General features: G+C 44.5%; 1 protein-coding gene across 3 annotated transcripts in view; it reads right to left on the reverse strand.

Moving 5' to 3' along the window:
* LOC8050822 (kynureninase) overlaps positions 1–12,019 on the reverse strand; it is a 59,692-nt gene that overhangs the window by 5,417 nt on the left and 42,256 nt on the right. For all 3 annotated transcript variants that reach the window (XM_040210077.3, XM_040210072.3, XM_029983246.4), the window contains exons 4-10: positions 8,585–8,667; positions 8,437–8,498; positions 8,089–8,160; positions 7,919–7,993; positions 6,397–6,543; positions 5,450–5,548; positions 1,366–1,498 (exon numbers count right to left, since the gene is read on the reverse strand). In XM_040210077.3, coding sequence (XP_040066011.2) covers positions 1,366–1,498; positions 5,450–5,548; positions 6,397–6,543; positions 7,919–7,993; positions 8,089–8,160; positions 8,437–8,498; positions 8,585–8,667 — 671 coding nt within the window. The remainder of the gene's footprint in view (positions 1–1,365; positions 1,499–5,449; positions 5,549–6,396; positions 6,544–7,918; positions 7,994–8,088; positions 8,161–8,436; positions 8,499–8,584; positions 8,668–12,019) is intronic.

Raw genomic sequence — 12,019 nt, forward strand, 5'->3', positions numbered from 1 at the left:
ACTAGGTATCTTGACGTCGCACGTCTCGTCGGCCTGGTTCAATCTCGACCTCTTTTTCCCAAAAATACGGCCGTCCATTCGAGATATCACCTTACGAGTAGTGTTGTAGGGATTGTAGCGTCCCGCCCACATCTCCTGCATTGTTTTTTCTGAAATCCAAATTTCGGTTCACCATCCCTTTAAGCACTCAGGAACACAACTTCCCCCAAAACCCTTACTCAGTGTGCAGCGATGCATACAATGCCTGTCGTCTGCTCTACATTTTAGCGAGCTTCTGTTGCACATTGCCATCAGCAGCCCTTTTTGGGAAATCTTTACCGAAACTTAAAGCTGTCATGAAAGTTACTCAAGAGGTGAATAAAAGTCACTAAACCGTTTTGAACGATACAGTGGGGTATCAGTGGCCGAGCGTGTTAGCTTGCCAAAGCTTCGAGCACGGAGAGTGGAAGTCAATGCTGCGAAACCCAGGGTTCCTGGGTTCAATCGCCACATACCCTGCCTGTTTTGATCTGGATAAACATTGTACTAGTGTGCGATTGTGCATCACCACTGCATGACATGTTAAAAGACCCCTGGGGCCCTAAACTCGTCAAGCACAAAGTTGGAGCCCAAAGTTTGCGGAGCGCGCCGATTGGACGTCAAATCGGTGCGCTTCGTGAACTTCGGCCCCAACTTTTTGTTTGACAAGTTTAGAGCCCCAGGGTTGCAGTCATACTGAAACCAACTAAATACTACGGCAGATCAGTCTCACGCTGCCTAAACATCTGCCATCCAACTTGCTTTGCCTTAACAAGACGTTGTACTTTCTTTAAAGATCACGGACGATTTGTGAAACTACTTGGTACGAGGGTTAGAACCTTTAATGGGCAGCATACACTGCTCGTTTGCTTTTACTTGGACTTGCTAGGTGTTCTGTGCGAGAAGTAGCGGAAGCGTTAAATTCCGACTTTTGGCTCACGTAACACCATGGCCTGCAACTTTGGCGTCGCGTCGCCCACGCTCGTGGCATTCACCGCTTTAGTTGTAGTTTGTTGCTGTGCACATCTAGTAACAAGTGTGGTACACAAAAAAAATCGTAATTCTTTCGCTCACGCCAGGTGTGTTACCTGGTATTACTTGACGGGGTTAAATTTGCGTCCCATATGCGCACTCAGTGAATAGCATTTTTTTTGGGGGGTATGATAGGCCCATATCTGGCATGCACTAAAAGTGTCCATAAACCATCCCTCTTCGAGGGACCTCTAAACTCTTTGGGGATGAGTGGCTCTGCGTCACGCTACAAAGAACCCACGTGGCTGGGATTTGGGCACCAACGTGCAGTCACTCTGCCAGATACTGAGATTCGCCCGGCTGTGACATACTCACGAGGTCTCATCACGAACTTGGTCTTGGGGTGGTTGCCCCACCAACCCCTCAGAGCAGGGAGTTGAGGGTTGGTCTCGCGGAATGCGTTGCTCACAAACGCAACGCCCATGGACCCCGGACCAGAGTTCATGTACTGCAAGAAAAAACACCGCGAGGGCGGCATCAAAGGTGTGGAAGCGTGGCCTTTGGTCATTCTGCGAAGACTCATTCGCTCCTTCACCATTCCGTTGAAGGTGAATTGTTCAGAGTTTGCCAGGCATTAAAGGGACACTGACACCCCTCAAAAATGTTTTATTTTTTTGCCAGGCAATCAAATTTGGAAAACGCAACTGCTCGAAACAGAAACCGAAACTGGACTGGGGAGGAAGTAGAAATATAGAGGAGGAGAAAGTTACCGGAAGTCACTTGACTGTGCAACTTTGTTTTTTCAATCAATGTATTTGCAGTTTTTTTAGAAGCCACAAAAAATGGGTATCATATTTTTTTCGATTACCCACGACTTTGATTATCTTTGGTGGTTGTCACTAAACCATAGAAAACGGCACGTGACCGCGAAGAAGGGAGTGAGCGCGACTCAAACCTGCCAGATCTTGATCGGCAACTTTTGGGCGGAAAGAAAACAAATTTCGAGCCGCAAATTGTGTGCTGGGTAGTTGAGCGCTCAAATGTCATGAACAAATGAAAACCTTCGCAAGCATAAATACCCTGTCAATGTCCCTTTAAGGATGTACTGGCACGTAAACACAGATTTAACCTTTTCAATTGACAAAGCAAACTGTTGTCACTTTAATAAGTCAACTATATAAACCTTTTTTTTTTTCCGGTCTTGGCTTATTAGTGTTTTCGAGGCAATTCACATTGCTAAAGCGTGGAACAGGAATAGACCATTCCGGAAACATGCAGTGCCTCCCGTCTTTTCGACGCAGTACGGCAATTCAATGTACGGTGCGTGAGGGAGCACCCATGAATAGAAGGAGCAGTTCACTTTGCTTTAGAATTTTGCGATTTCAGAACGCAAAGAAAGCAGGGCGATAACAAAACAGGGTACATATCAACTTAATAATGTAATTGCTTTGCTTTTTTGTTTGTTTTGCAGTGGTAACAATGAAGGAAATACGCTGCTTCCTGGATGCACAGAGCATACAAGCCGGGAGCGTGCATTGGAACGGCCCCACAATTTCCCGCGCCGCCCGGTGCAAGTGGTTTCGGTAAGAGGCCTTGTGGTAATTTCCAGAAAGGTCTGTTCGCTACTTTATTATTTGCTACACTGCATTTACAAGATTTTCGCTTTTATGTTCTTTGACGTTGAAATCAGCTCCATTTTTGAACCGTTGTAGTGTAGGGCGGTTTCGCTCCACACACGTAATTTTGTTGGCTGCGGTGAAACTCTGATAAATGAAGGGTGCCCAGGAAAGTTATTATTCAAACTGGGTTGTTTATTGACAGATCAAGCTCACGTTGCGAGCATTCCGTCATGGACATTGTCCGATTACCTCCACTTCTGAGTTTTTAATTTTGTTCTATGTGCCTCTTGCTCATTGGACCTTGCACTGACAATCTGCGTGATTCTACAAGGATGCTTCTGGTGATCTCGGTTCTGCCGTCGTACTGCTTGACTTCTCGGTTATCATCATCATCATTTCCAGTCGACAGCAGCACTTTAATTTCGGGCAGCAGATTGTGGCCATATATACACTTCGCTGTAGCAGATCGCTACATCATTAAGATGGACCTAAAGCAATACTCGAAGACGACTGTAGAAGTAAGGTAAGAATCATCGACCTAAGGACAGGTTTTCTCTCCTGTTGCTTTCCTGAACCTTTGATAAACAATGCCTGGGAGTTTTTCTTTCTGCGACACGTTCAGAGGTCTACCAACACAATGTGCATGAAGAGATTAGCGAATGACAAAGCACAGGTCACGTTTGGACCCAACAATGCAAACTGCACTTTATTTCTGTACACGCAGTCATCGTGCTCAGTCAGCCAGCACAAATTACTACGGTTTTGAATATTCGTGATTTTGGCTCCGGCTTTCGCTGGTCATTTTTCACAAATTGCAGTGATTAGCTCTTTTCAAGCTGTGTGACAAGGAAGGCACCCAGTGCTTGCTCACAGATTGCCTTGCCTTTGAGTGAACTACTGTGTCTGCTTTCCATACAGACACAGCAAACAGGACAGTTCTAGGGAAAGCATTACAAAATTTGTAGTGTCCTTGCCTTTGTTCTTTTCTGGTGTTACATTATTTCTCATCACTACAGTAGTTTACCTGTTCACCAGTACCTTATTTGAAACCATATGCTGTCTAATCATGGCTACTTGCCTCTGCTGGAAGATCAAGGAGAACTCTATTTGGAGATGCCATGAATGCCAGGCACAAAATAAGTTGTTTGTAACCATTTTTGTGAGTCCTTTGTCATCACTTCCTAGCATTGCTGAAGTTTTTCTGATAGTTGGGGTTTAGCGGCCAGTAAAAGTTTTTTTTCTGTGCTTGAGACAGTGGTGTACCTATAGCCTCATATCATTTGTGAACTGCATGAAGCTGTTGTATTTCTAATAGGGCACGAGTTTTTGTATCACAGTTACTTGTCATGAACATGAAATTACCAGTTCAGGGACAGGAAACCATCAGCAGGGAAACTCTCTGAACAATTAGATCACAACAAGCCAGGCACATCTAGTGATCTAGGGCATCTGAATTCTGTTTGTATGTAGCATACTTTTACGAGCCAACCAAAATGAAGTAACGGATGGTTGACAACTCACACAGAAGTGGAAAGTGAGGAAATTGCTGCTGAAGCATTCAGGTGTTGGCAGCTCTTAAAGGGACTTCTGAGATAATGAAGGTTGTCAATCAAGTCTAGCATCTAAACTTAGTATATACATATTGATGCCATCCAATATTGTCAGTCTTGTCAAAGATGCACCACCTTTCAAAAGTGTCAAGTAATGAAGATTAGATCTAAATGGTGGATTCCTTGAGAAAGTTCTGCCTAGTTTTTACTGACAACCTCAGTTAAATGTTTGGAGGGAAAGGTTTGTTTTTCTTTTTAATGCGAAAGCATTAACTGGTCTTATGGAGCAAAAGAGCTAAACGGCTCATTTACATCGCTTCAATCCCATTGGCTAGCGTGCATCCACAGCCAACGGCACCTTTTACTTCGCTGCGATCCCATTGGCTAGCCTGCGACGACCAGGCACCCATTTGCCGGACACGCAGCACCCCCCCGCCACCTCATGGCGCTGCGTGTCCGTCAGCGCCAGTCAGTGCGCCAACTGCGTAAGTCGATAGCCTGTCTTGTCTCTGTCTTCCATCCCCCTCTTTCCGTATCGTAAATTAGAAACCAACACGCTCAACTATCTACAGCAAGATTGATTTACATGCTTTCGCATTCACAACTCATAAGAAATGCTGAGGTGTACCTCAATCTTTTTTTTTTTTTTTTTTTTATGCCCCCCAAGAAAGAAATATGGATAGCGCTGTAAAACTGTTCCACTGGAAATATGCAAGGATGCAAACGGACTGCAACTTTGCCAGTTTGTTAAACCGAATGCACACCATTGCTTTATGCAAGAGTGCTGTCCTCTCAAATCCCCTTCTTTTTCCAGAGGTATTACATCTACCTTGCTTTCTCAGCCCTTCAATTTTATCAACTTGTTTTATGTCACTTCATGTTCGGTAAGTGCCTAAAGAAAGGCCGTTACACATACCGAAGCTTGCATTTGTGTGTGGTGTGTGATGGAAGCCAGGCACAAAAGTTATGTAAAAGCATATTGGTTTCTGTTGGCACCCTTCATCATTGCAATTGATGTGAAACTCAAAATTTGCGTACACAGCATTGTCCACAACCCCTTGAAAGTTATCCTCGGAGCTCGCAGCGCAATTTGTTGCGATCTATGTTTCACAAACATCTGACAGCAGGAGTGCTGGCTGTCCCACAGGAGAAAGGAATATTGAAAGTGCAATGTTGAGAAGCAGCATGCTGGCTGAGGTCCCATACTGTGTATTATGTGGTTAAAGTAATAAACAACTGCCTTTTCTAGTTGCATTTCCTCGATTGTGGAGCAATGTTGAGTAAACCTACCTTATAGGTGCACCAGACAGCCAGGTCGACGCCCCATTCGTTGAGCTTGAGTTCCACATTGCAGACAGCGTGAGCCATGTCCCACAGAACCAGGCAGCCCTTGGAAGAGAAAAGAGGAATGTGTTTGTGCAGAGTGTGGCTACATTTAACATTGAGCCTATACTTGTATACCCATTGAGATTGGATTTCACAGGCATCATTTTACAGCGAAGCTGTTATGTGCAAGGATCTGTAAAAAAATGTGTCCATGGATGTTAACAAAGAACTCCCGCTCAAACGGCGCTCCTTTGTTCTGATTGATCGTGGCAAGTATAAAAAAGAAAAAAAAGGGGCAACTTGTTTGAATCAGCCTTCCTTGGCATTATTAGATAGTGAGGTCCTGATCCCTTGTTATCATCTACGGTCACCGACTTATCTCGGCTCAGAGTGCGCTGCGACGAGGCTGAGCGCAGAACGCGCCGATCTAACCTTCTTCTTTTTTGCTTCCGCAATGCTGATAAAAAGACTTGGGCTCAATCGGAAAAAACTGTCCTCGAGGTATGCCTCGAAAAATTGAGTTTAGAACTTGCCCATAAGTGACCATAAGGCAATGATCACTTTAGTCACTAAGAATTCAATAAAGACAATTAAACAACAAAGTCGTGTATGTGTCTTCATTGCAATCATACGTAAATCGTATAGTTGTCGTAAAGTTAACAACTTCGCTGGTCCTCCAGCTTCATATGAAGTGGATGAGCTCTACAATTTTTTGGGTTCGGTTTGTGCACTTGAGAAGACATACCATCAGCTAAGCTTTTTTGTCTTCAAATTTTCAAATTGTGCGGCCCGGACGAGGCAACCGATTTCTCAGAGTTTGTTTTATTTAAGCGAAAATGGGTCTCCCTGGCAGCACGGTTCTTTGCCGCTTGCATTCTCAGTTGCACAAAATTGTGTCGAGCATGTCGTACCTTGCTTCGTGCGGCGTCAGTGAGTCGCTTGACATTGAACCGCTGCCCCGTGTAGTACTGGATGCCAGGAAGGAGCAGGACGGCAATCGTGTCTCCCTCGTTCTCGATCAGTTCCAGGATGTCCTCTTCTCTCAGGAGGTGCTCGCCCTTTGGTGGAAACACCTTATGGGTCAGACTCCAATGTCCTCGTCGTCCCAAAACAGCTCGTTTTTTGTCTGCGCGTGTGGTTTGTATCCCAGGACAGCCATGGGAAGAGCAAGACCTTTGGCATGTACGCAACAACTATCAAACTTTGTGCTCGTGGCTCTGCACCGTTTTGCTCTTCCGCTGCATTAGAGGCCCACCTGGAAACTCTCCAGCAGGGCTGAAAATCCTTTCCCCCTCTCTCTTCTAATGTTCATATATGAGGGGAGGAAAGGGCCCCTTTTTGTACAGAGTTCGTGCTCAAAAGGTACATTCTGGGGAACTCGATGGAGAGTCATTGGATTAGTTTTACTTGTAACCAGCTATTGAAGAAGGGAGATTCTTTTCTTTTCTCCTTTCCAACTATGAGTTAGCCTTTCAGACAAAAAGGGGTATGGTGTCCATCTAAAGGAAAAATCCACATTTTCACTTGTACCTTCAGACTTCATAAGCTCAGTATTGTACTGTATTCTTTATTTAGGACAAAAACATCTGGGGGGATAGAGAAAAAGAAGACGAGATTCTCTTCTTACGAGGCCCTAGCACCTGTAGTAGAACTTTTAAAAGCACTAGTAGAACTTTAAAAGCAGTTTAAAAACTTTAAATGTCGTAACCGTATTCCTAAAAACTTTTCTGACCCATTTGTTCCAAGATTAAAATCAATCCAATTGTCTCTGCTTTTGTTAAGCTCATGCAACAGGTCAGTGCACTAATGAAGGATATCAATCATTCTTGAAGACGGACGCAGGATAGCTTTTTGCAGCTTAAAAGCACTATTGAATGTTGTGTCTGTAAATATATCACTGTCCTAGGCAATTTAAAGGTGCACTAAGGACATTGCTGGGATTGTCTGTTTTTGGTGATAACTTATCTTACGGGCTCTAAGCATCTTAGAAATCCAAAAATTATGCTTGTGCGACGTCTATTTCCCTACTAAAAATGTGTTCGAATTTCGTGCCACGCCTCTTTCTGAGCGGAAAACTCTGGAGCACAGAATTCAGTGGAGGCGCCGGCTGCGTGACGGCGGGCGCGCATCAACCAATCGCAAGCCGCCTCTCGGAGAGGCGGCTTGTGATTGGCTGACGCTCATTTGTCACGCTGCCGACGTCTCCGCCGAATTTTGTGCTCCAGATTTTTCCGCTCAAGAAGGGGCGTGGCATGAACTTCAATCACATTTTTAGTAAGGAAATAGACATCACACGAGCATAATTTTTCTATTTCTGGGATGCCAAGATACCGTAGAATGAGCTATCACCAAGAAGAGACGATCTCAGAAACATCTTTAGCGTACCTTTAAGTAAGCTTGTTCAAGAGACAGCGTTGCAGGGGACAGTCGTACCTTGCGGGGTTTCAGTAGGATGAGGTTTGATTCCACGTCCAAGCCATGAAAGCTGACCTGTGACTGGGCTGCATACTAGAATGTTAAGAACAGCATGGTTGTGAGGAACTGGCTTGTTCTCATTTGTTAGTGCATCGATTGTTTTTATCAAAAGAAGTGTGTTTACCCACCATATCGGACGGAAATGCATCCGACTCTATGACCATCTTGCACCGCTTGCCAGCAGGCTTGTAGTATGTCAGCTGCAACAGGGCACAGAGAAACAGCCTACATAGTATTTGTTTGCAGTAACGGTTCAGAAAGTAACAATGTAAGAAAACCCAATGCTGGTACAAAGTCAGTGAGCGCATAAAATTTGAACACGGCTCGTAGAGGAAAGGAAGAAGGCTTTTAGCAACAACATGTTTAGATGCCGGTGCATCACTGACTTTGTTCTTATGTAGCAGACGATATGGTGCGTCGCTTCAGGCTGCTGTCAAACAGAAAGAGGTACTTGATATGGGGAAGGAGTGACTCACCAACAACAAGTGTAAGTTCACGGTCAGTCCATTCATGAAAACGATCTCCTCGGGCTGAGCTCCTGGATAGAGAGAGGATTGCCACTTCTTCGTCCCGCTAGCAGATGGTTATGATTCAATAGGCACAAGGTGGGCAGACTTTGCTTACCCACTACGTCGGCCATCATCTGTTTGGGTGCCAGCTCGCTGGAGGCTCCTGGTAAGTATCCGTGGAAGTGAGATTCTGCACCTCTGCGAGAGGGGCAGTGGTAGTTGCTGTCAATTTCTATCTATTTCTAATGGTGGAAGAATTGAGAATGCATTAATATTCTGTGGTCGGTTATCTACCTAACAGTAGGATGTGGCACTTGCGCTGAAGTGGTTGGTGCGCCATTTGCACCAAGGGGCTTACCCTGCTACATTTCACCGAAATGCATTTCCGCCGACATTGCGACAAAAGCTAATTCGCCGAAATGTGAGGCATTTTTGCCAACATAATGGCAAAAGCTAGATCACCGAAATGTGAGGCATTTCTGTCGACGTAGTGCCAAAAGTTAATTCGCCGAAATGGGAAACATTTCCGCCAACCCTGTGCCAAAATCTAATTCGCCGACCATGGAGAATAGAAGGGTAGGAGAGGGCATGACGTCAGCCGCGTAGCCTCCACAAGCCATGCTCCCTTGACGCCTCGCCTCTTTCGCATTTTCCTCCTTACTCTCACCACATCACGTGACCGTAGCTAGCCTTCGTCTAGCTATGGGGTACTAGAACACACCACAGTTTAGCCTTCGATCTGATAAAACCTACCGGACGGAGCGCGCGCAAGCCTGCAAGGAATTCTCCTACAATCAACCATCCATCTCGCACGTGACATGTCACGCGCACCAATCGCCAGACAGATCTGCGGTCACGCTGGGCACAAAATCGTTTAAACTTTTTATGACTAGGCTTCACCAATATTACAACGTGCCCCCTCCTAGTACTTCTAACCTCCTTGTCGCCGACATATGGGGCATTTCCGCCGACATTGAGCCAAAAAATCAATTGGCCGAAATGCAACATTTCCGTCAACATCGGGCCAAAAACTAATTTGACTATCCTAAAAGACACTGGCGCATCGTTATGGTTGGCTTGTGCGAATTTTAGGAAGTTTAGATTATCGTCGAGACTAACGTGCTACTATTGGATTGGATTTTTTTTTATCGAACACTGCCAGTACTCGGAGGTCCAGCAATATTTGCCAAGTGTTTTCAGGCGGGCTAGAGATAGCTCCGTTGAGTGCGCTTCGCACTGTGCGCCGGTGCACTGAGGGGAAACGACACTCGTGGAGAGGACATTGCGATTCTGCGTACCTCGCTTGGCCGCACCGCCGCTAGTTAGAGGGAAAAGCACTCTTCCAGGACACATTGGCATACTCGCACGTGTCGGATAAAAAAAGCTCAGTGTTGATATGACAAGTCTCTCTTGCAGTGGGAGTTTCAATATAAAACAGCGGCTGATATAGACCCTTTTCGCAAGGGCGCCGTCACCCTGAATTGTCGTCACTTCCAGTATGGACGAAAACATTGTTTTGCCTTCGCCACGCCAATAGAAGGCATTTAGGATATATAAGCGTAACCGTCACACTTTCTCGTTTTGCCTCCCTTCTATTTTTTTTTTTTATTTTTTTTTATTTTACTGTTTACAGGTTGAAACGTTTTATTATTTTTTTAGTCGTCCATACCATATACGCCTATTAGGTGGCTAGGGACGAGAGTACACGGGAGCTGCGTGCATCACGAGCCCCGATATTTGTCCTTATTTTTTTAAGGTATGGTAGAAAGCACACTTATGCGGTTTGTGCAGGTGAGTAAAGGCCTGTTCACACATGTAGCGGAGCGCTACAAGCGTAGCGCTGACCTCGCGCTAAGCGCGTGCTGACGGGAGCGTTCACCAGCTTTGTGTCGCACCATCAATACTGTTGTTCATGGCAGACAATAAGTAGCAGACGACACGTGAGAAGCGCTACATTAGCGCTTCGCTGCATGTGTGAACCGGCCTTTATACGGCCAGGGGGACATTGTGTAGGCGGCTAATTAATTAAAATTCGTTAATTAACTTTAATTAATGAAAATAGACATATGGTTCCAATTAGAAACTCGCTCAGTGTCATCGAAAACCACTAAATCAATTCTTTTTAGAAAGATATAACGCAGGGGAAGCATTTTACTGTGTTCTGTAGAAAGGCTTTATTTGTACGCGTTTCTAGGTTTCGGTTTCTTATCGTAGCATATCTCTGAGCCCTCGGTCTTGCTCCCCAGTGGCTGAGAAGCGCAACGTACGTACGCCCTACTTCCCCCGATCCTACGAGGGAGCCGAGGGGGTGGCTTCGCGCTGCGACCACCAGGGTGCAGGACCGCGGCCGCAAACATGCGCTTCGATAAGAAACCGAAACCTAAAACGCGTCCAAACTGGGCGCTTTTTCAGAACGCCGTACAATTCTGCCCTTGTCTTATGCCTTCATAAAAAGAGTTGATTTGGTTTTCGATGACGCTTAGCAAGTTTCTAATTGGAATTATATGTCTATTTTCATTATTTAAAAAGTTAATGAACAAATTTTAATTAATTATCCGACTGATCGTTATGATTAGCCCCCTATAGTATGTCCCCTGACCGTATAACTCGCCTGCATAAACACAAACCGCAAGGCTTTTTTTTTTAAACAAACCTGTTAAAAAAACACACACGCACACGGTATATATATATATATATATATATAGCCTCGACTAGGTCTGGCTGGGCCGCACTATTAATTACATTTTCATATCATCCCTTGTTTAGTTACAACCTCAATATAGATTTGTAGAAATAACTGTATATGGTCCTCCATTGGTGAGAACACAGTAATGTAATAACGACATAATGAAAAACCCGAGACTGGATATAAAAGCTGTGTTTTGAGACCCTGCGTGTGCTCGTCCGTCTTTCTTGTTCCCTGTCGCGTTTTCCTTTTTATTTATTATAAAGTAATTTACCAGCTTGCCTGCGTTTTTTTTTTTTTTTTGCTTTTATTTTTATTATTAATGTTAATAAATTGCCTGAAATAGTTTGTTTGTTGTCACGGCCGTAATGGAGAACCTCGTGCTCATAGGCGTGTCATCGGGATGAACATGGCGGCACAAGTACTAGCGTATCAAATTCTAAATTGCTATGACATTTATACACTCGTCACATCTAGCGATTCATTGTGCAAAAACAAGGATATTTTAACCGAAACTTTCATAAAATATAATAAGAAATAAAAATAGTGATTTTTTGTATAAGTGTTCCGATGTTACGATTTCGTGTTTTGCAAATACTGGTTTCATTACATGAATATTGCACTTCTTTTGAGTGTTTTTCTGTAAACATTGGTTCTGCTAACGAAGTTATGTTCTATCGCGACATCGAGGCCTCATCAGAAAATCTGGTCGTTTGCTTTTATGCTGCACACAATAAATAATGTCTAAACAAAGCTTCTTTCTTTTTTCACATTTTACTTTGTTTTTGTATTTTAGTATAATGCGGTAAAGCTAGCCCAACACGCGGCCGGGGGATGACGAAGCGCAAGGCGTTTCGGACGCCC

The sequence above is a fragment of the Ixodes scapularis genome, unplaced genomic scaffold (assembly GCF_016920785.2).
Source record: "Ixodes scapularis isolate PalLabHiFi unplaced genomic scaffold, ASM1692078v2 PGA_scaffold2__306_contigs__length_199485367, whole genome shotgun sequence".
NCBI classification, from domain to species: Eukaryota; Metazoa; Arthropoda; class Arachnida; order Ixodida; family Ixodidae; genus Ixodes; species Ixodes scapularis.